The sequence below is a fragment of the Brachyistius frenatus genome, unplaced genomic scaffold, assembly GCF_029030835.1.
Source record: "Brachyistius frenatus isolate BFR_SWC_R1_liver_20210118 unplaced genomic scaffold, ASM2903083v1 Contig_43, whole genome shotgun sequence".
Taxonomy (NCBI): domain Eukaryota; kingdom Metazoa; phylum Chordata; class Actinopteri; family Embiotocidae; genus Brachyistius; species Brachyistius frenatus.
In genome coordinates this window covers 2,121,434-2,142,098 of record NW_027210642.1, presented here as the reverse complement: position 1 = coordinate 2,142,098, position 20,665 = coordinate 2,121,434, and the positions used below count along the sequence as shown (strand labels likewise).

General features: G+C 40.2%; 4 protein-coding genes across 6 annotated transcripts; 1 reads left to right on the top strand and 3 right to left on the bottom strand.

The window, feature by feature from the left end:
- Nucleotides 1-256: 256 nt before the first annotated feature.
- On the bottom strand, nucleotides 257-10,653 carry LOC138623302 (inward rectifier potassium channel 16-like). Of its 2 annotated transcripts, none has more exons than XM_069702739.1 (2): nucleotides 10,246-10,653; nucleotides 257-1,442 (listed from the first exon to the last, which is right to left on the bottom strand). In XM_069702739.1, the coding sequence occupies exon 2, from the start codon at nucleotides 1,414-1,416 to the stop codon at nucleotides 277-279; it is 1,140 nt and encodes a 379-aa protein (XP_069558840.1). In that variant the 5' UTR covers nucleotides 1,417-1,442; nucleotides 10,246-10,653; the 3' UTR covers nucleotides 257-276. The 2 variants fall into 2 exon arrangements, with proteins under 2 accessions (XP_069558840.1, XP_069558839.1); XM_069702738.1 differs by lacking the exon at nucleotides 10,246-10,653 and adding an exon at nucleotides 4,605-4,660.
- Nucleotides 7,146-10,980, top strand: LOC138623301 (5-hydroxytryptamine receptor 3A). Its single transcript, XM_069702737.1, has 9 exons — nucleotides 7,146-7,221; nucleotides 7,376-7,521; nucleotides 7,809-7,853; nucleotides 7,933-8,039; nucleotides 8,515-8,684; nucleotides 9,197-9,312; nucleotides 9,946-10,156; nucleotides 10,261-10,416; nucleotides 10,563-10,980. Exons 1-9 carry the CDS (start codon nucleotides 7,146-7,148, stop codon nucleotides 10,814-10,816), a joined length of 1,281 nt encoding a protein of 426 aa, XP_069558838.1. The 3' UTR covers nucleotides 10,817-10,980.
- A 694-nt stretch (nucleotides 10,981-11,674) lies between these two features.
- Nucleotides 11,675-13,844, bottom strand: LOC138623300 (Golgi apparatus membrane protein TVP23 homolog B). The gene is made up of 7 exons (XM_069702736.1): nucleotides 13,793-13,844; nucleotides 13,550-13,617; nucleotides 13,297-13,441; nucleotides 13,057-13,146; nucleotides 12,603-12,728; nucleotides 12,367-12,495; nucleotides 11,675-12,272 (listed from the first exon to the last, which is right to left on the bottom strand). Exons 1-7 carry the CDS (start codon nucleotides 13,802-13,804, stop codon nucleotides 12,246-12,248), a joined length of 597 nt encoding a protein of 198 aa, XP_069558837.1. The 5' UTR covers nucleotides 13,805-13,844; the 3' UTR covers nucleotides 11,675-12,245.
- Nucleotides 13,845-16,269: 2,425 nt separating this feature from the next.
- LOC138623299 (proton channel OTOP2-like) lies at nucleotides 16,270-19,525 on the bottom strand. Of its 2 annotated transcripts, none has more exons than XM_069702734.1 (6): nucleotides 19,090-19,525; nucleotides 18,852-18,988; nucleotides 18,695-18,753; nucleotides 17,793-17,935; nucleotides 16,796-17,694; nucleotides 16,270-16,695 (listed from the first exon to the last, which is right to left on the bottom strand). In XM_069702734.1, exons 1-6 carry the CDS (start codon nucleotides 19,523-19,525, stop codon nucleotides 16,525-16,527), a joined length of 1,845 nt encoding a protein of 614 aa, XP_069558835.1. In that variant the 3' UTR covers nucleotides 16,270-16,524. The 2 variants fall into 2 exon arrangements, with proteins under 2 accessions (XP_069558835.1, XP_069558836.1); XM_069702735.1 differs by having other exon boundaries at nucleotides 18,894-18,988; nucleotides 19,090-19,510.
- Between the last annotated feature and the right edge of the window lie 1,140 nt (nucleotides 19,526-20,665).

The following is a 20,665-nucleotide window of genomic DNA, read 5'->3' as shown; positions in this document are numbered from 1 at the left end:
ATGATAGACCTAAATACTTTCTCTACCCCTGGGAGAAAAAAAACAACTCTCAGAAAGCCTAGAGAGCAGACTTTTCAAGTTTTATTTGTTTTAGATTTGTGGTCAGGACTTTTTTATATCGAGCATCATTAAACATATCAAGTAATGAACACTGCATAAATATAAATTCACATATAAACATATTTACAAGAATCCAACTTATCACACTATCCTTTTGGGAACAGTCCACCACGCACTGTAAAGTACCCTTCGCATAGATTTATTTGCTCGTTTATGTTACAGAGACGTTTGCTGCATCACCTCCTGAGTGGTGCTGAGATTCGCGTGGTACGCGTGTCCGTTTCTTTTGACTGATGGTGAGAGAGGACCGTCCTCTACAGGACGTCTCCTCCTGTCATACATCTCTGCACTGAGCAAGGGCACCGGCACCCACGTGGTCTCATTAAACAGAGCGTAGTTCACCTTGTAGTGCTTCTTGCCCATTTTCAGCATGTCCTGGAAACGCTGGCCCCAACGGATGTCTGCCGCTGTGTAGGAGGTCCGTGTTTGGTGGAGCATGCCTGTGGAGTCACCGGTGTAGGTAAAAGACACCACCAGTTCAAAGTTTTCCTCCAGCAGGTCGTCTGGGCCCAAACTGTAGAGCGGACTGCCCGGCTCCAGCTTGTGAATAATGGTGGCTGGAGTGACGAGGACAATGTCCTGGTTCTGGATGTCCAGGTGCTGGTTTGACATCACAACAGAGCCCAGTGGCTTCTTCACATACCGGACTACCTGGGCCCTGGCGACCCCCTCCAGAATGTGATTACCCCTGAAGTCCCCAAGGCGCCATGACAGACACAGACCCCCGTCTCGCAGGTTGACCACTGCGCACCTGCTGAAGCCCACCGTCTGAGCTCTCTTACGAGCACAGGCCATTTTAGCCACAATGATGCCAATGACAATGGTGTCAAGAAGACAGCTGAATACATCTTGGACTGTCACCACAATAATGGCCCCAATACAGTTCTCGGTCATTCCCCTGAAGCCATAACCGATGGTTGCTTGGGTCTCCATTGAGAACAAAAAGGCTCCAGTGAAGCCGCGCACATTCTCCACACAGGGATTGTTGTCTACATTGTCAATGTCCCCGTGTACATAAGCAATGAGCCAATAACAGAGACCAAAAAAGAGCCAAGAGAGTATATAAGAAAGGGAGAAGATGAGGAGCATCGCCCTCCAGCGGATCTCCACAAGGGTGGTGAAGATGTCCGTCAAATATGTGCTCCATTGTCCGGAGGTCTGCTGGAACACCACAGGGAACCTGCCATCTTTCTGCATGTAGCGGAGCCGCCTCCCCTCATGTTTATTTTGTCTGCCCAGTGTGTGGACTGTGGTGTGGCAGGTATCAATGACCTGCTCGCCTGTTTGAGTGCTCATTTTGATTGGGACTGCTTCTCAGTATTCTGCGAAAAGACAGAGATGAGACACAGATTACAACATCTCATCATGGGCAGGAGGGACAGTGTTTTTTTACTCATTACACGTGACTAAAATGTAAAAGGCTTTCAGACTTCTTTGTTAAGCAGAAACCTTCATGTTTGAGCGGGCAGCCGAGGTCACCCTGTGCCTCGGGCTATCAGCAGAAAAGGACTTGCAGTGTCCAACTCGGGGTGTGAAAAATGTAGGCTGGTTCAACATCACAAGCTTCCTTATTTGTTGATTATTTACTGGAAGTTTCCTTACAGTCTGTACACTGGCCAAATCAGTTGTGCTAAAAGCTTTTTATAAACCCTTCAAGGTCCACATTATATCCAAGTGCAATCACACAGAGAATGTCTACGGTGTAAATAAACACATGGTTATGTAAAAAATATGAAATCAATTTCATCATTTGACACATCGTAAACTGAGCACTGTAATATGCACATGTTGAAACATTAATACATTTCAGTTTAGTTGTGCTAATCATTTGTATAGATTAAGTTTTAAGGTGAAGTAGGGGGCTCAGAACAAACAAGTGCCAAAACCACGTTTATGAAACTACTGTTGTACTGAGGTGAGTACACATATTTGCACAAGCTTGGTATATTGTTCCTCAGGTACAAATAGGTTTTGATTTAGTCTAATCGTCATGTTTTTTTTATGCCTCTGTGCCAACGACAGCCGTGGCTGGGGGCTTTATGTTTTTTTGAAGGTTGTCCGTGAAGGCAATATCTCAAAAATGTCTAATAACATTAAATAATGAAATTATGACATTTTAAATCCTAAAGGTCAAAGGTCAACTTCACTGTGACATCAAGGTGACCATTGTTTAACACGTAACTCCGGAACCGAAGGGAAAATGTTGACCATATGTCACATTTTGGTCAGATATTGAGTTGATGTCACTAATCTTGGGTGTTTACATGAAACGGCGATGGTTGTATAGAGATTATATGGCGACGAGTTAAAGATATGTATAAACCATCCATCCGGATGGTGGCATACTCGAGCGAGGCAGAAATCCTACTTTTTTAACACGTTTATTTCTCATCTACAGCCAGAAGACCAGGAATTACTGACCCTATATGTAGAGTACCAGCCAGGTAAAAGCATTGTGATTTTTATAACCTGTTTATTAGAAAAGCGAGGCGATTGGTTGTTGTTTTTTTACCTTTAGTCATACCCACTGCTTTTTCCTGAATGTTTAACTAAAAAGTTTGGGATTTTTTTTTTTTTTTTGGTTCTGTTGTGTTGGTTGAGTTGTAGCCTACTGTGTTTACTTTAGTCATCTTAAAATTCTTCTTCCTCTCTGTTGTCATTGCCTTCAACGAGACCTCATACTGGATACCTTTGATGGGTTCCTGGAAACTCTCAAAGAGGACTGCTTTCTAAATCTCTTCTCTTCACTTCAGTGAGTCCGTTTGTTTTTGTTTTTTGTGCCGTTAATCTCAAAATTTGGTTCGTGTGAATGTCACTGCTTTGTCTCCATGGTATCAGAATGCTGCACTCACAGCCTTCATTGTTTTATTAAATACTTCTGTGTGTGCAATTTCATTCAATTTAATACATTTAATAAAAAAATAAAAAAAATAAAACATAGTTTATTGTTGATATACAGTATATATAGATTTGGTCCTGACGATGTGACAAGATTAACTGAGGCTTTACCTTTGTTCAGGGAAATCTAGTTCCCACAGTGAAGAACCTCATTTTAAGGCTAATCTCTTTAGTTTTGAGTTTCCACTCTTGGTCTGTGGCAAATGAATAGACCAAAGAGGACTTATTTTAGAGAAAGCAAAAACAAGAACAACAAAAAGCATTGTTGTCATGAAAAGGTTTGTGTCATGTACTTATATGTCTTTACTCAAGTAAGTCTCGGTTAATCAAGCAAAATCTTGACCTCATTGCAGAGCAGTTATTAATCTGTCCTTGTCCTGATAAATTATTACCCTCTAACTACCTCTAATAGCTTTCACCTCCAAATGTTACGTGAAACTTTAACCGCACCACCTTCTTTTCAGTGATACATAAAATTTTCCAAATACTCCTAAAAAAAAAAAAAAAAAAGTCCCTCTCTTATTATCTAACAGCTACTTGAGTTTCACTGATAAAAGGTTTATTATCAACTGTATGTTTCACAGTAGAATACACTTCCTCACTGATCAATAGTTTTTTTTTTTTTTTTTTTTTTTTTTAAAGCTATGTCCTTCCTGTCAGATTTTATTGCTTAATTGATTCAGCTGAGAACACGTAGCTGATATTTATCTCAGTCTATGATCAACGACTTCTGAAGAGTTCAAATTTAACCCTCCTGTGATGTAACCAAACAACAGTGTGTGATTGTAAACTGTCTTGGTTATAGTGCAATAGTCTCTAACACGTTATTTCCGTCAGTCAGGTAAATATTAATCCGAATGAGATTTGATTGTACAAACAGGCCCCTGTCAGTCGGTAAACTGCAAATGAACTCGTGAGTAAACAACAATAATACTCTGAGACTGAAAAAGTCAAAGCTCGTGGAAATATGCACCATCATGCATGAGACCTTCAGTAGCAAAACTGCTTCAGTACTTGAACCGAGCTCTAATTACTGCATTTAAAAAAAAATGCTCACATGGTGACACAGAAAAAAAAAAAAAAATCTGTTTTCCTTTTTTTGCCTGTTTTGCATCCATTTGCTGGGAACAGCATGGGACTGCAGTGAGAGCAACAGACAATGCCGTGTGCCGGATCAGAGCACGTCAGACCAGTAATCTTTACTCTCATCTCAAAATTAAAGGTCATGACTCCCGCAGAATTATCTTATGTTAAAAAAAGAATCATTGAAGCCCATGACGTAATGAAAGAGTTTATTTATGTCAGGTATTATAACTTCTGCCCTGGTTGGCTCATTCTGTAGGAATTGCTCAACTGGATTAGTAAATTATTACTTTAAAGTAGTCTCTACCATGATTGCCAGTGCTATAAAGGGTAAAGATACTTTCAACGTTTTTATGATTCTGCAATTTTTTTTTTTGTCGAAACACAAACACAATTCTTTTACTTCATCTTTATCATGAAAATTTGACTTTCTATTTCTATCGAGTATTCGTGTTTATTAAGTATATGCCCTTAAACTGCAATTATTCCAATGTTGAACTTACTTGCAGAGAAGAAATCAGAGTACGTCAGGTGTCACAAAAGTCCATCAGTTGTGTCGAGCGTAACACAATATGTCGCCCCTGCTGGAATAATCTCTGAGATCAGTTGGTTGTACAGTGTGACATTGTTGGGGGCTGTCCCGGTCCTGAGGCAAAGTCCCCTTTTTTTTTTTTTCTGATATGACAGCAATCACTTCCCTCTGAAACCTTATTGGACAATCGAGAAGGATTTATGAGCTATGGAATATTTTAGAGGTTCCTTAAGATAAAAAAAACATCAAATGTCCTCTCGCTGTTTGTCCCGGGATGATGAAACAGAAGTTGAGCAATCTAAATAATCGTCGACGAGATAATAAAGGCGGAGACATACTGATGATTTATAAGTTTTTCAGCAGGTTATTTTTTTCAAGTGTGTCTACTTTCGTCATTTTCCTTCGGATCTCCGTGATTCGTAAGACAGGAGGTTAACCTTTGTTCAATCAGATGGAGACGTCGTCATTGGCACGAGGATTTTCTTCGTCTCAGTTGTCCTCAATTTAGTTCTGATAAGATGAGAAAGATCGCAACTACACCGCCAGGACAATAACTTGTAAATCCCCTTTATTGCAGCCATAAGAGCATTCATAGCTTCTAGGAAGAGGGCAACAACAGCGAAACAACCTTGTTGTGTTTTTAAAAATAGGACATGACATCCTCACCATCCCCGTAACCTGATCCAATATGTAGTGGTTTTTAAGGTAGAGATACGAGACATTCCTATCCAGAGATAACCTGGAAAGAACAGTTGACCAGTGTGTCATTTACAGGCATCAACTATATAATGAAGATGTGTAAGCACAGACAGACAGAAAACAGAATACTTCCTTCTGCAGTATAATAGCCAACTAAGAAAGTTACAGATAAGTAGATTGATTTATATATTGATTTGATGTGTCCGGCACCACACCGTGCCCAGACCTTTGGGCTCACAAGACACCACACTGCATTCCAACAATTCAAAATGTGATGTACAGACCCACGATCTAAAAAATTAGCACTGCGAAGGAAACAGTGACCCAAATAGACCTACATATAATGACATTTATGTACCTCGTGAGTCAAAAATGTAAATGCAAGATGTTTAGCAGGACATTTGATCAGACGAGTGACTGCTGCAGCAAAAGTAAGGAAAACGTTAATCATTAGTGCTGTGAAACAATAGCGCAACAACATTTTGAAAGTAAATGAAAGTAAAAACACTTCCTCTGTCAGTAGAAAGGTAACATAATAAAACAGGGGCAACATGCTGTGTTTGCGTATGACCTCCAGGTGAAAGGAATGACAGGAAATTAACTGCATGTTGTGGGATGACAGTGATTGAATTTTTTTTTATTTTTTTTTTATTCCAGCCAAAGATGAGTTACAGTTTACTGTAACTGTAAGATCATTTGTGAAATGGGACATGAAGAAGGAACCAGAAAGTGACAAGTGCTGCGCTCAGAGGGACCTCAGTGGTAGGCTAGTTGAAGGCAAAAGAGAACTCCCTTGAAGATGAAACTTAAAATGAAGTAGGAATAGAAAAGAGCTATGCACAGGTTTGCAAAGTGTTTCCAAGGGTTTCCGAGGTGCTGGTGTTTAAGGTGGAGGTGGAACCTCGGTCAAACCCATCAAGATGTGAGCCACGGATAGGCAGGCGAGATAATAACATGAGATGTAACTGATCATGATGCACCTATTTTCTAATGGCACGTTGTCCAACATATAACTATCAAAAAGTAGCGCATCATTTCAGAGTATGTATGAAGATTTGAAAATAACTTTGAAGCGTTCTCTTTTCTCGTAATGAATTTGATTTCATTCCAGACACATCAGCACTGTAGCTCGACACTTTCTTCGTTCTGATTTTTCTGTTGTAGATATCTTTTTTTTTTTACTGCATTATTTTGACAGCACAGTTCAGAATGTAGAATTACCACTATATGACCTAACAAGGTCACGAGTCAAATTATGAATGCAAATAGAAAGACAACAAAGATGAAATCTGAATTCGTAATCCAGCTGTCAAAACAAGAGTGTTTTTAATTGCTAGGCCTTTCCTCGACCGCACTGTAAACTCGAGCGGTTAAATATTTGTCGTGCAATCCATGAGCGGGGAAACTCGTGTCCTAATATGAAAGCGGCGGTCCCATTGTAATGCAGAGGTGCGTGGTCAGCCGGAATGACAAATAGCAGCTGGGGCTACCTGGATCTGCCGGCAGGTAAACAGACAGCGGGCAGCACTTGGCCCTACGACTGTTTGCTCAGGTTTACTGAGGAACATGCCGAGCATTTTGTAATTAATCACGCGGTGGCGTTCTGAAAGGCCATTGTGGGTCAGTCGCATTGTCTTGTAGTCTGCTCAGAGTCGTATTGCGCGGTTAAACGTCACAGCCGGGGCTATTTAAGTGTCACGTCAGGCTGAAACCCGGAGAAGGAGAAGACAGGGACGGTGAAAAGTGGCACACAGAGCTGTCAGTCAATCTGTAGTTATTAATTATATGGGAAGTCTTAACACAATCTGCAGAGATGCAGTCAGAAGTGCTGAAACGTCCTACCTCCAGAGTGGAGAAGGCGCTCCTCTTAATGAGTTTACTAACTATAGGTAAGTGTAACTTAAGTACATTGCGGAGAGCTACTAGATTTCACAAAATTATCAGACCCATTTTTTTTTTTTTTAAAGGTGACCAATTTGGAGAAGTTAAAAAACAAAACAAAAAAACAGTCAAGCTTTGAATTATACCTATCTCCAATTTCAGGACGTGGACTTGCTGAATCCAACTGCACAAGTCGCCGATGTCTGGCTGAAATGTTGATCAACAAGGGTTATTTATCTCAGCCACAGAATGAAAACTGCACTCAACCAATTCAAGTGCCATTCATCGCGTACCAAACTCTGTCAGTTGTAAGTATTTCCTTCTGTAGTTCGTGAAGGAGCTAACTGAGAATTATTTCTAATTTTTCCTTTTCGATCTCTGCCATAACAAATGAGTGATTCAAATTCTCCTTTTGTGTTAAAAAAATGTTGTTGTTTTTTTTAAATTTTGTGCTGGTGTTATTTTACCTAAGCTTTATTAATGCGAGCCTGGTGACCAGGTGTTCAGTGTATATTTCGATCAGGTGAACATACCATTCAGGTAATTGTTAAAAACCATTAATTAACAAAGCAATATGTGTCATCTTTTTTCACAGGACACAAAGAATCTCCGCCTAATTAGTCGTCTGGAAGCCACAATTGTAAGCTTAAAGATACTTTTTATATTAACAGGACAAAAGGATATGTTTTGATCACACACATTTTTATTTTAAAACACAGTTATGGAAAGATCCTGCGTTGCAATGGGACACATCCGTTTACAAGTTTGATCAAGTGGTCCTGCCAGTCAATAAAGTCTGGACTCCAGAGCTCCACGTAACAAATGGGTAAGTTAGTTATAGGCCTGGACAATATGAACATATCAAAATGTCTTTGACCAGAAAACTCACTATCGATATTGTGACAATATCGTGGGAACAACTATTTGAGCTTTCACAAAAACAAAAATTTCCACAATGCGATTTTTCATAAGCAGTCATTAGCGACGTGGTTATAATGACAAAGTGGTTAAAGGCAATTAGTAGAACAGCTACAACAGTCCGGTAAGGTCAGAAAATCACATCACTGTACTGTGATGCAGCCTTTAAAACCAGGAAAAGACGACACTAATGCCATGTTACCATTTTACAGTAACCAAAATCGAAGAGAATATCTAATCTCATATTACGATATAATATTAATATATCACCCATCTGTGGTTACTTACATAGCATAAGCGCTTCCAACGATTGTTAAAAAAAAATTCAATTCAAGAACTTCTTGAGGTTCCTCTGAGACAACTGTTATCTCTTGTGTTTGCAGAATATTGACAACTATGCAGCACAGTTCTCGTGATCTGCTGGCATCCAGTAACGGCACGGTGAAGCACAAAGTGATCATACACGCCGAGATCAACTGTGAAATCAATCTGTTCAACTATCCCTTCGCTGCTGATGAGTGTCCTGTGGCCATCCACACTTGGTCTAATAATGGTGAGCTCAGAAATTCCCAAATATCTTTACCATATCATTCTACACATTTAGAGCAAACTGGGTTGTTAAGTGATCATTTTCTTATTTGGCCCATTTTCTTCATTTCAAATGTGTTAATTATTATAATTGTACTCTTCTCATATCTGATTTATATTCCTCAACGATGACAAGGTTTTTTTGGGGCATTTTTTTTTTTTTTTTTTTTAATTTAAAATCGAATTAAAAACGCCTCATCGTTTAAATGACATTTCGATTCTTTTAGCATTGTCACATGTCATGTCTTTCCACAAGAAAGGAGCATAAATATATGATTTACACAAGGAAAAACAAGGGTGACGATTACTGCTGATTTGTGCTATCAAGTGTATGTGATGGGCTATTTATGAGTTGCCTTTGTAACTATCATGGCATACATATTCATCGAAATACAAAAAAAAAAAAAAAAATCGCTTGGTATATATATATATGACGTGATTTCAAAACAAACAGTAATTTGGCTTTATTTCATTCAGGATGTGGTACACAGCTGGAATTGGGTGAAGTGAAGCTGGTTGGTGCCAGCCAGGGAGACTGGGAAACAAACAAAGTGGGCTTCGAGAAAAAAGGAGATGACCGCGATTACATCACAGTGAGTTTATGATCGGTGACAAAAACAGGGAATACCGCTATCTACAAGAATTCATCCCTAAAGACAGCAACTGACTTGTGTGATTGTGATGTTGGGAGGAAACAAATGGTTAAATAATTGATAAGTCTTTTTAAAAAAAAAGTAAATATATATTTTAATGATTTAATGAATGAATCATTTCAGTCATTTTTTGAGCAACAACGACAAACGTTCCCTGAGCTCAGCTTCTCCGTTGTGACGATTTCTTGCTTTTCTTTATCATATGATAGCAAACTTAATATTTCTCTGAGTGTTGGTGGGACAAACTAACCAATGAGAATGAAAGAATAACCTCCAATTGAGCTTTTTTTTTTTTTTTTTTTTTCCCCCCACTCTCGTCAAACATTTCATGAGAACAGGAATTACCACCTTGCAGATGTATGCCTTCCTCCGCCAGTCAAGTTGCAGTATACGTCCGTGCTTTTTTTCCCCCCAGAATCAATCTAATCTAGTCAGTTCCTTTTGTAGTCGAAGTGAAGATTTGTGCCAAATTTGAAAAAAAAAAAAAAAAAGTACCAGAAAGCGTTACCGAGATATACATGTACCATTCTCTCTTACTAGAGCCATGATATTATGTCCTCTGTGCTTCTCAAGGTGGAACTGAGCCTCAAAGCCACCAACCACTTCATAACGCTGGTGCTGCCCAGCATTCTGATCATTGCGGCTGATATCGTCAGCTTCGCCCTGCCACTGGGAGGCGGCGAACGCAACTGTTTCAAAGTCACTCTGGTGCTCAGCTTCACCATGTTCCTCAGCATCCTCAACGCTCAGCTCCCTGGAGATAGCGAGTGCAGCCCCATCATCCGTAAGTCACGTCGCATTCACGCACAAGCAAACGCGCTCGTGCGCAAAACAACATGTGCAAAGGGCCTGAGTCGCTGAGTTACTACCCACCTGTCTGCGCGGCAGGAATCCACTTCTGCGTCTGCCTGATTCTCTTGGTGTTGAGCATGCTGGTGTCCATGCTGCTGACACGGGTGGCCCAGGACGGCTGCCTCATTTCCCGCCGCTGCTCAAAAGGGTCCGCCCCGAAAAACACAGGAAACAAGGAGAGGGGGGACGAGGGTGAGGAGGACATGATCCTTAAGCGAATACAGCACGCGCCGAGTCTGTCTTACAATACTTAAGTCAATACGGCTTTTTGAAGCTCATTTTTGATAAACAAAGAAACACGCCACGACCTGCTCAAATCATTACTTCTATCCCTGCAGAAATCAAAGCCGACATCAGCGTCATCCAGCTGACGGTGCCCGAGGACACTCAAATGCTCAGAAGGGTGGTCAAATTCTTGGAAGACTTTGCTGCCAAGGAGATGGAAACTGAGCATAACCGGAAGTTTGCCAATACACTGGACAAGATCTTTTTCTGGTTCTATTTCATTTGTGGCACCGTATACGTTTGTGTCATGAATACGATGATGGTAAAGCAAAAATGTATCGTTAATCATTTTGAATTCTGGGACTAATACTACTTCCTGACTTTGCAATATTACGAGGCATTATTTATCTAAAAAAAAATCCACTAGACTGAGGTGTTCCTAAATTCACTATTATATGCCAAATATTAACACATTTGCACCTGCAGTTTGTCTCTGGATGGTGAACAAGAATGTTACCGTATTCCTGAAAAGACAACAAATAAAGAAATTGTATCTTCCACTCCTGTTTTTTTAATTTTTTTATTATTTTTTTTTAATTCAGGTCACATGGTGAGTATAAACTATGAGATTCTTATGTGTTGGGACATTTGCACATGTAGCAAAACTGTTCCTGTTTCCACCTAGTGTTTGAATCACTCCCTGCAGACAGACCGGTGTCACAGCACTCCTTGTTACTTGATTTCCCACACAGGTCATCTGATTTGAGACCTGATAAAACAAGCAGGGCATCACTTTGAAATTAATATTATCTGTGTTTATAATAACCATAAAAAAATAAATAAAAAAAAAAAAGCTGCTGATGAGCAGCTAATAAAAGGTGATAAATTATGCGGTTCAATATCCTCTTAAAACCACGTTAGCACTTCTTTGTTATGTTTTTTTTAAAGTGCCTCAAAAATATATATGTAATTAGTCATTAGTAAGTCTGAAGTGACAGTAAATATTTATTTTTCTGTTGTTGGTTGTATTTTTCTCACTTTGTTTACTAGAAACTGCTTTTCTAACGCAGCTTAGTTTGTTTTTTAGTTTTTGATTGATATGAACTACTAAATCATGAAGGATTCCTTGTATGCGGAAAAACTTATTTGGCAAAAAAAAAAAAAAAAAAAATCCCATTTTAATTCTGACTGTAAAACACAGAGACGTCACCGGTATTGGTCATGATCGATTTTTAGTAAACGTAATACTTTATTAAGTTCTCTACGGTATATCTTTTATAACAAAACAAAGAATTATAAAAAAAAAAAAAGAAATGATTTGCTCAAAACAACATAAAATAGTAGTTTAGCTTTAGTGTCTTTAACCTAGGATTGATTGGCAGCCACAATAAGGTAAAAACTATCTACGTACATGTTCCCAAGATTCCCTTTTCACAATATACAGTTACACAGTCGTGTTGACGAGGCCGCCTGAAGGGCTGAGCGCTCAAAAGCCACAAAAGTGACACATCTTCACGCCAACAGGAAAGATTTCTGTGAGACATGTTAAATCCTTTTCATTTGTAGGACAGGACTGCCGAGTTCGCAACACTGTCTGAATCCAAATCACCTCAGAAATCAGAAATTTGAACATAACTTTATTAACTCTCGCAAGGATACCGAAACAAGATTCAAATGACCCATTTACCCTGAAAAATACCGGCCGCCGTTTCAACAGGAGACAAGTAAATATAATGTCCCCATCCATCGCTAAACTCCATCGCGCTGCAGAATGTCCCCATGCGTCCACTTTAGTTTTAAGGTCTCTCCGTTTTCTTCATCGCCTTGAGTGAGGAAAAAAAAAAAAAAGAAATAGGACTGTAACAATTCGTTAGACGACAACATCGTAGGGAAAAGTTAGGATAACATTTCACATACCTGTTTAAAAATCTGGATACCGAGGTAGTTCTTTGCCATGTTTCTCAGGTTGGACTCTCCACCCATCTTGCATCTGACATAACCATACAGGTTGGCCCATTGCAAAACCAAGCCCATTGTTACCACAGCCTGGGGGGGGGGGGGCAAACACCAAGAACAAGAATCAGACATGAGACAGTTTTTAGCAGCTGACAGAAATTCGTGTGACACAAGCAAATAGGAACTTTGAAACTGACCAGCCATTTAATCTTCAAGGAGAAAATGGTGCTGAACACAAAAAGGATCCAGAAGATGGGGCACACAACGAGTCCGAGCCAGAAGATCCGTGATTCAGCACTGGACGTGGTGTTCACTCTTTCCGCCTGTTGAGAAAAGTACGCAAGATTTAATTTCACTGTATTAAAGGGATAGTTGGGATAAACCCTCTTTTTTTTTTTTTTTAAAAAGAGGGGTTTGTGTAACTTTGTGGTGTTCAGTATCCGAAATAACACCAACTTCACACAATAACACACACAAAAAAACAAAAAAACACTAACCAATGGTTGCAAAGACAGACCAGCAATTCCCAAATTCTGTGAGGTAAAATGACTGTTTTTGTCAAAGGAGTCTGGTGGATTTCAAGAGAGCCTAGATGGATGTAAGAGCTACAACTCCTTGCCAGCAAGGGTTGTTTGATGAGATCTCGCTTACCTTCTTTGACTCAAACACCCAGTGGTTCTTCCCATCATCATCCACTTGATTCCACCAGCGAAGGCCCACCAACAGTCTGCCAGATACATTCTGAGAAAAAAAAAACACACAAAGGAATCTCTGTAGGCTTTTATTTGGTTTAATATAGGCTACACATTATGCACATTATTATTATTATTATTATTATTATTATTATTATTATTATTGTCCTTGTGGTCAAACGCAACCTGACCTACTCACCTTAACCGTCCAGAAGTCACACGACAGCAGGAGGATGATGGTGACCATGCAGGCAATAAAACGACTGCTGAAGATGTCGCACAGTAAATAAACCAAGATGGCACTCGTTCGGAAGAAGAGGTGGAAGAAAGAGGCCACAGGATGTCTGAAACACAGATCGACATTTTTTTATTATTATTATTATTATTATTATTATTCAGGATTAATATAACGCCTTTGGTCTGACACTTAGCTATAAACCAGAAACTCGTACCTAATTCTAGACTTTCTCAGCCCGATCTTCTCGTCATCTTCACCAAAAAGAGGAGCGTCTTGAGAGTCCTGAAAACGTAAATATGAACGCTAATGCTGAACACACCGAGCCAACTGCTGCCGCAGCTTAGTTTGTAATATCAATCGACATTGGACGAAAATATCAAAGTATGATATGTTAAACATTATTCAAACAAAATAATCGCTTCTAAATATTTACAAAGTGTACTTTAGGATCGCTTACCGGTCTCAACATGTTGACACCTGACGGATGTATTTCCTAATGACGTGGATGTAAACAAGACAGTGTGCGAAGGACCCTAAAACCACGGAAGTACAGCCTTGAATTTGCCTGATTAAAACCTAAGCCTCGCGGCCTGCTTAAATTAAATATGATTACTATATCAATACTTGACTACTAAACATACATTTAAAACTACAATAAAGAGACATTAATTGACTTGGCGACACATCACCACAGACAAAGCAGACACATTTACAATATTTTAATCTGTCAAACAGTACAGATATCGACAGTCAGACATTTTATGGTCATTATATTCTAGGGAAGAAAGGGTGTCATCAGAAATACCATGAGCTGTCTATTTCACTCACCTTCCTTTAGAATTTCAAACAATAAGAATGGTAGAAAAAAAAAAGTAATATAATGGATGGTGAAAACACAGATTTCATGATGTCCAAATGACAGAAGTTCAAGTTATTCCTCAAGGTTTGTCAATTTCATTGAATATAAATGCCTTTTTTTTGTTTTTTTGGTTAGATTAAGTATATTTGTCTTACAAATTCTTGGATGTGGATTCACATGACTTTCCTTTATGTAATGACTCGGATGAGAAAAATAACCTCTAAGTAGGCTACTATCTGCCATCCTCTTGGAAACATTTGCAAAATTTAAACGCATGAATATGCAATCTTTCAGAAAATTTAAGATACTTCTTCATTGTCCCTTGTCTTGGCCTTCTTTTATGGCCCTAAAGATTTTCTTTTACTTATCTACTCTCAGTTGTTGCCATGCGTCAACACCATAGACATCTATGGGCAGATGACGTTATTAGTTGCACTGAAATAGAAGGTTTAGCGTGAGACACATTGAACAAGGCATGTGGAACAACAAAAATACATTTAAATGAACTTTTGTTTTTCGGTGCTGACGGCAGGGCAGATATTCTGATAGTGGTTCAAGTGGGAGGCCCACTAGCTAAAGTCAGCGACTTACCCAGCCTGCTAAACCTGTAGCGAAAACAGCTGACAGGACAGGTTCATACCCCCGGTGTTGTCCTCGGGTCAAAATGACTCGCAGCTGTGTTCAACCAAGTTCTATTTTATTTCTATATTTTTTGGGGATCATTGGTCATCATTCTTTAAAGAAACCCTCACAGCCTCCTTGTCACCAATGATCCCCCCCCAAAAAAATATGAAAATAAAATAGAACTTGGTTGAACACAGCTGCGGGTCATTTTGACCCGAGGACAACACCAGGGATACTTGTGTCTAGTGTAGCTCACCCTGCTAGTTCACGAGTGCTTATGTCAGGAATAAAGGAGAAATTACCTTCCTTGCAATCCAAGTTTGATGGTTAATAAACTTGAACACTGACCTGGGAATTTCCCCCGGTATTTTGAGATAAAGCCAAATGTGGGGAAAAGCAGGATGACCTTTGAGCATCTACACCTTCATCGGAGTCAGAAGGTTTAAGGTAGTTGCCTTGTTAGTACTATTGATGGTGGACTGGACAGGCCTATGTGCAGGACGAGGGCCCCTGAACCGGTTTCTAAATAAAGTAGCTGTTAACATTTGTGTTAGCAGAGTCAACACAATGACAAGACAACCACAACGACATGCAAAACAATTAAATAGAGATATAAAACCACTAAAAGTGATGTAAAATGGCATAAAAGAGACACAAAGTAACTATGATTAAATGCAAAACAAGTAAAACGTGACTCAAGTGACTCAAAACAAATGCAAACTACTAAAAATAGATGCAGAACCACTCAAGGATTCACAAAATAATTAAAAAGGGATGTACAAACCACTATAGAGAGATGTCAAAGGACTAAAAGTGATATAAATAATGCCAACCTACGAAAACACAGACTCTAAATGACAAACATTATATGCTCAATAACTAAAAAGAGACCTTATATTGTAGTTACTTTAGGTCTCAAACCTCCTTTTGGCCTTGTTTGATGGTGTTGTTGTTAACCAAATGCTGCCACTAGAGGTCTCTATATCATTAAATATGATAACAGTATTCTAATTAGCCTGTCTGAACTCTGCTGTCATGATATTACAAAATTATGTATTACAAAAAAGAAACGAGTCTTAGAGATATAGGCTAAATACGTGTGTGTGGGGGGGGGGAGGGGGGGTTGAGAAAATGGGCCGTTTGGTATTTCTGCTTAAAAAAACGACTCGTTTTGAATTAAGGTTATAGCCTATCTATCAATCAGTCAACCACACAAATAATTATCTTTCAAGCAGTAATCCTTCACTAGGTCTTCTAGGATAAGCCACCATTACTATAGTTTTGCATTAGAAAAAACTGCAGCTGTGCCTACCAGCTACAATTAGTAACAGCAGTAATAATAATAATAATAATAATAATAATAATAATAATTGTTATTATTAATTCATTATAATGGTGGTGGTACCATGAATCATTCTATTTCACTGAGCTTATTTTACTGTTTGCTTTTATTTTGTGAATACAAAGCCAAAAGCGGAAATCATGTCGTATACAATTAGACAATTTTTATGACGTCTGAAAAAAAAAAAAAAGTTTTAAAAACATTTACATGTCAATGCACGAACACAATGAGACAACAAAGTGACGGGATGCATATTTTTCTACCTCACACATTTGTACAGAAATAAATCATCAAAACAAACTACAGTTTATACAAAACAGTTATATAATGTCAAAACAGTTAGCTGTACACACGTGTTCCTGTGCTACAAGCTCAGAAACACCTCAAACAGACTGGCCACTGAATGCATTCGGTAAAAGATGCCAAAGGGCAGTCCCACATTCACAACAGCAGCCCACATGTTGAATTTGTAGAATTCAGTCTCAGTGTCGTGGTCGAACTGGGGACGAGCACCGAACGCAGGCATGATCCACAGCTGTCAGAGAACGAAACAGGAAGATTAGTGTCTAGCAGTGAATTTCAAACATTGAACGTGAGGGAGGGAGAGAGAGAGAGAGAGGGGGGGGGGTACTTACTATGATGTTACCCAGCAAGAGAAACGCACAGACCTCCTTCAATATCCGCCGCTTCCACGACAGTTTGTGCTTGTGCTCGGTCGCGTGGCCGTGCTCGGTCGCGTGGCCGTGCGCGGTCGCGTGGCCGTGCGCGGTCGCGTGGCCGTGCACGGCGTGATCCGTGAGCACAGGGTTGGGCTTTGTTCCCATGCCTGATTGTTCGAGTCTGCCCAGATCTGTTGGCTGCAGCACATATGGATTTGCAAGCGCAGTGACCGACTGCTCCTCGTGGAAGGGCTGCCGATGCAGACCTTCAATTATAAAAAAGTTCTGCAGGGAAAGCTGGATCACCATCAGCAGAGCCCAGGTCAGGTTGAGCCTGTTCAGGTAACCTTTGGCTCCGGTGGCAATCATGGCTACAATGGTGAAATAGCTGATGATCAACTGTCCCAGTGAGGCTCCCACCAGCAGCCCCACATCCAGGGTACGGGTGGGGTTCTTCTCTGATACGTGCTCCCTGTGGTCCAGCCTGTAGACGGCACCACCGATCACAGTGGAAACTGACATCATCGCCGCTATGATTATATTGATGACAAAGTGCATCAGCACAGCTTTGTCTTTCTTGTCTTCCTCAGAGTCAAGTTTTGTCATTATCATCTCGTATACAATAAATGTTGCCAGACCTATGAACACTAAGAGGACCCCCAAAACAGGTCCGAGGAATATATCTTTGACACTGAATTTGATGATGTGGTGGTCGTCTTCCGCTGCCACCCGACCAACATTTTTCCACATGACGTAGGCCATGGCAGAGGCGAACAGGCTGTACTCGATATTGAATGGGTACAGGTAGTAGTAGGCCTCCTTGAAGATGCTACATGAAGTGTGGCTGCATTTACAATTAGTGTCTCCGAAACCCGCTGTAAGACAGGATATGGCACAGAAAGAGAGAACCGTTAAGTCGGGGTTTCTCGCCGATTGCTTTTTCTACTTGAATTGCTGTATCAGCTTTAATTACCTTTACTGATGTACAAGTTTCGACCGAAGAGTCTCGTGATGTTGGTCAGATAGTCGGGAATTATTGTTTGGTGAACAGACTCGTCAGCAACTGCAGTCATCCATAAAACAAGATTTGTGGAGAGGGTGAGCATCAGTCCACAGCTAGATAATGAGATAGAATGGAGGCAAAAAGGAAACCGTGATCAAAGATGGTAACATAAAACCACAAACAGTAACTCTGGACGAGTGCAACATTTAAAATTAGTATTCACCCAAGTGACAATAGGCTTGCTTTTTTACTTCATTTGGTTTCAAATCTACTCGGGTGTATTACAGTTTCCAGCTAAAGCATGATTAATAAATGAGTCGGTTGAAAGTCAAAACGTATGTTGGATGGTAACAGTTCTTGATAATGAAGTCGTGTTTAAATCAAACATGCCCAAAATGCTCTGCTTTTAGCTTTTTAAATATCAATATTTACTGGTTCTACAGGACACTGAATACCTTTTGAGTGTTTGAGTGTTCTCTGGCTCTGGGAACTAACGTGTCTTTAAAAAGTTATTTTCTGCCAACCAGACGATGACATAGTTAAATAAGACCTGGCTGAGTAGTCCATAATACAAAATAATTGTTAGTTGAAACCTTTTTACAGTTATTAGAAACAAACATTATATTATAATTTCACCTACCTTTGGTCTAAAAAAAATTAAGGAAAAGGACACAAGGCTGTGACACAACATATTCAAGACATTGCAGTATATCTCAATTATCCAGGAAACGTTCCATTTTTTTTCTGATAACGACTGTTAAAGGATAGGGATTAATTATTAAGTACCCAAAGAAATACCCTCAGGGCTGTTTACACAGTCAGGGACGGGTTAAAAGAAAGAGACAGGAAATTGCCGACTATTCATCACCTACCATGAAATGTTCTTTTGTAGCTGTATACAGTCTTTGGCATGGATCCACAAAAAGTAGGTCTACAAATGAATTTTTAAATGTTCTTAGTATTTTTGCAACCAGAGTAAATGCAGTATGCTGTTTTTGGTTTGTTTTTTTGTTTTTTTTACATTTTTACCTGCACAAGTATGAAAACAAGTTGCACTACAGGAAATACAACCTGGACAGCAGAGTCACAGTGGAGGTACCCCACATAGCTGGCTATCTTGAAAATGTCCATGATGACACTGAGGAGTCCAAAGAGCACAAGTCCTCCTGAAGGAGAAAGAAAAACATAGAACAAAAGGGGGGTGTGGGGGAGGGTCCCAAAAATTGCTGTGTGAATAGAAAGCCTGATTCAAATACAACGTCCTTACCCCTGAGCCACACAGGTCCAGCGTGGCCATCCTTGTAGATGATGGCATCTTCTTTCTTCACTGTGTAGAATGCATAATAAAGCATCCAGAAGGAGGTGAGGAAGAGGAGGATGATGACGAAAACCTGCATATCGGGGAGGTCGATGTTCACGTTGTCGTAGGCACTGCCGCTGACCAAGGCGCAACCCAGGATCAGAATGTTTACACAGATGATCCCCGACAGCATCCATCCCCAGTTTCGGCCGCGCTCCCTCACGACGTCAGAGGACAAGATGTTCAGGTCGGGCTCAGACGCGCTCCCCGCATGACCCGGCGCATTTATGCTGTTGGACAGGTGGGCCTGCTCCGTCTCCCTGTCTCTGGCCGTCATCCTACATGGTTCACATTGATTACCACTGGTTAGACAGCTGCACTGGCATCCAGTGCTCAAACACATGACTCCCTCTCTCTGCGACCTATTCACAAAGGAGCCGTTTGCCGCATCTGGTCCCAGATGGGACATGACAGGTTTAACGGCTACACCCACTCACAGGCTCCCGGTGAAGGGAGATCGCGCCCAAATGACACCTTGCCACGACTGCTAAATCAGCATAATTGTCACCCTGGCAGTGCAAACACAAAAGAGCCGTATCAAATCAACAGAAAGGATTGCATTTCCTCCTCTTCTGGCTACGCTTTTGTACGAGTTAAAGGTGCCGTTTACAGTGGGACTGCGCACAAACATCTTTACATGGATTAGCTGTGCTATTTTCTTCACGTCATCACCAGTGTCCCTCTCCATCTGTCATAAAATTAGGAACAACATCGGGACAGGTAAAACAGTTGTATAATAACACCGTCGTAAGTCTTAACGATTACCAAAGTTGAGCTAAAAAAAAAGCGGTGGCGAGAGGATACCTGTAAGCTTTCCCGATGGAGTGTGACCCTGAGAGCAGTCGGAGCCCTGACGGCTTTTATAAGCCTCGAAATTACATCGTGGTTTATTGTACAAAGAGTCATAAATGTCAATAAATCTGTTGTCAACACCATATTATTACCAAACACAGCATGTTTTGCACAAAATATCCATGTAAAGTTCAAAACATCTTTTGAACTTTACCAGGAAAAACGTCTTCTGACAAATTCCAAAATACAAGAAACCGGTTCCTTTTCAGATGAACAGCAATTCTTTTTTAGATGAAAACAACTTTTTATATGAACGCAATCAATTTTTGGCTATAAAAAAAATCATAACAGCACGCACAAAATGCATCACAAAGTTAGGGAAAACAAAACTGTATGTAATATCAACCATCAAATCCGCATGCTGACCACATGCAGCTACGCCTCTCCATCTAAATGTCATTTCAGTTCTCTTAATAGGTGTAGCATCTGTTACTCGCTTGTCTGTTTGATTCGGTGCTTGAAGGCAATACTTTGGGTTCTTTAATGCGTTTCACGGCTCGATAAAAGACACGGGCTTCTGTCCCCCCCCCCAACCGAATTGCCTGAGGTGTAGTACATGAAAAGCCTGTTAACTACCTGTGCCTATTGTCGTGAAAGTTTCAACCTGTCTTGAGATTTCTGGATCAGCATT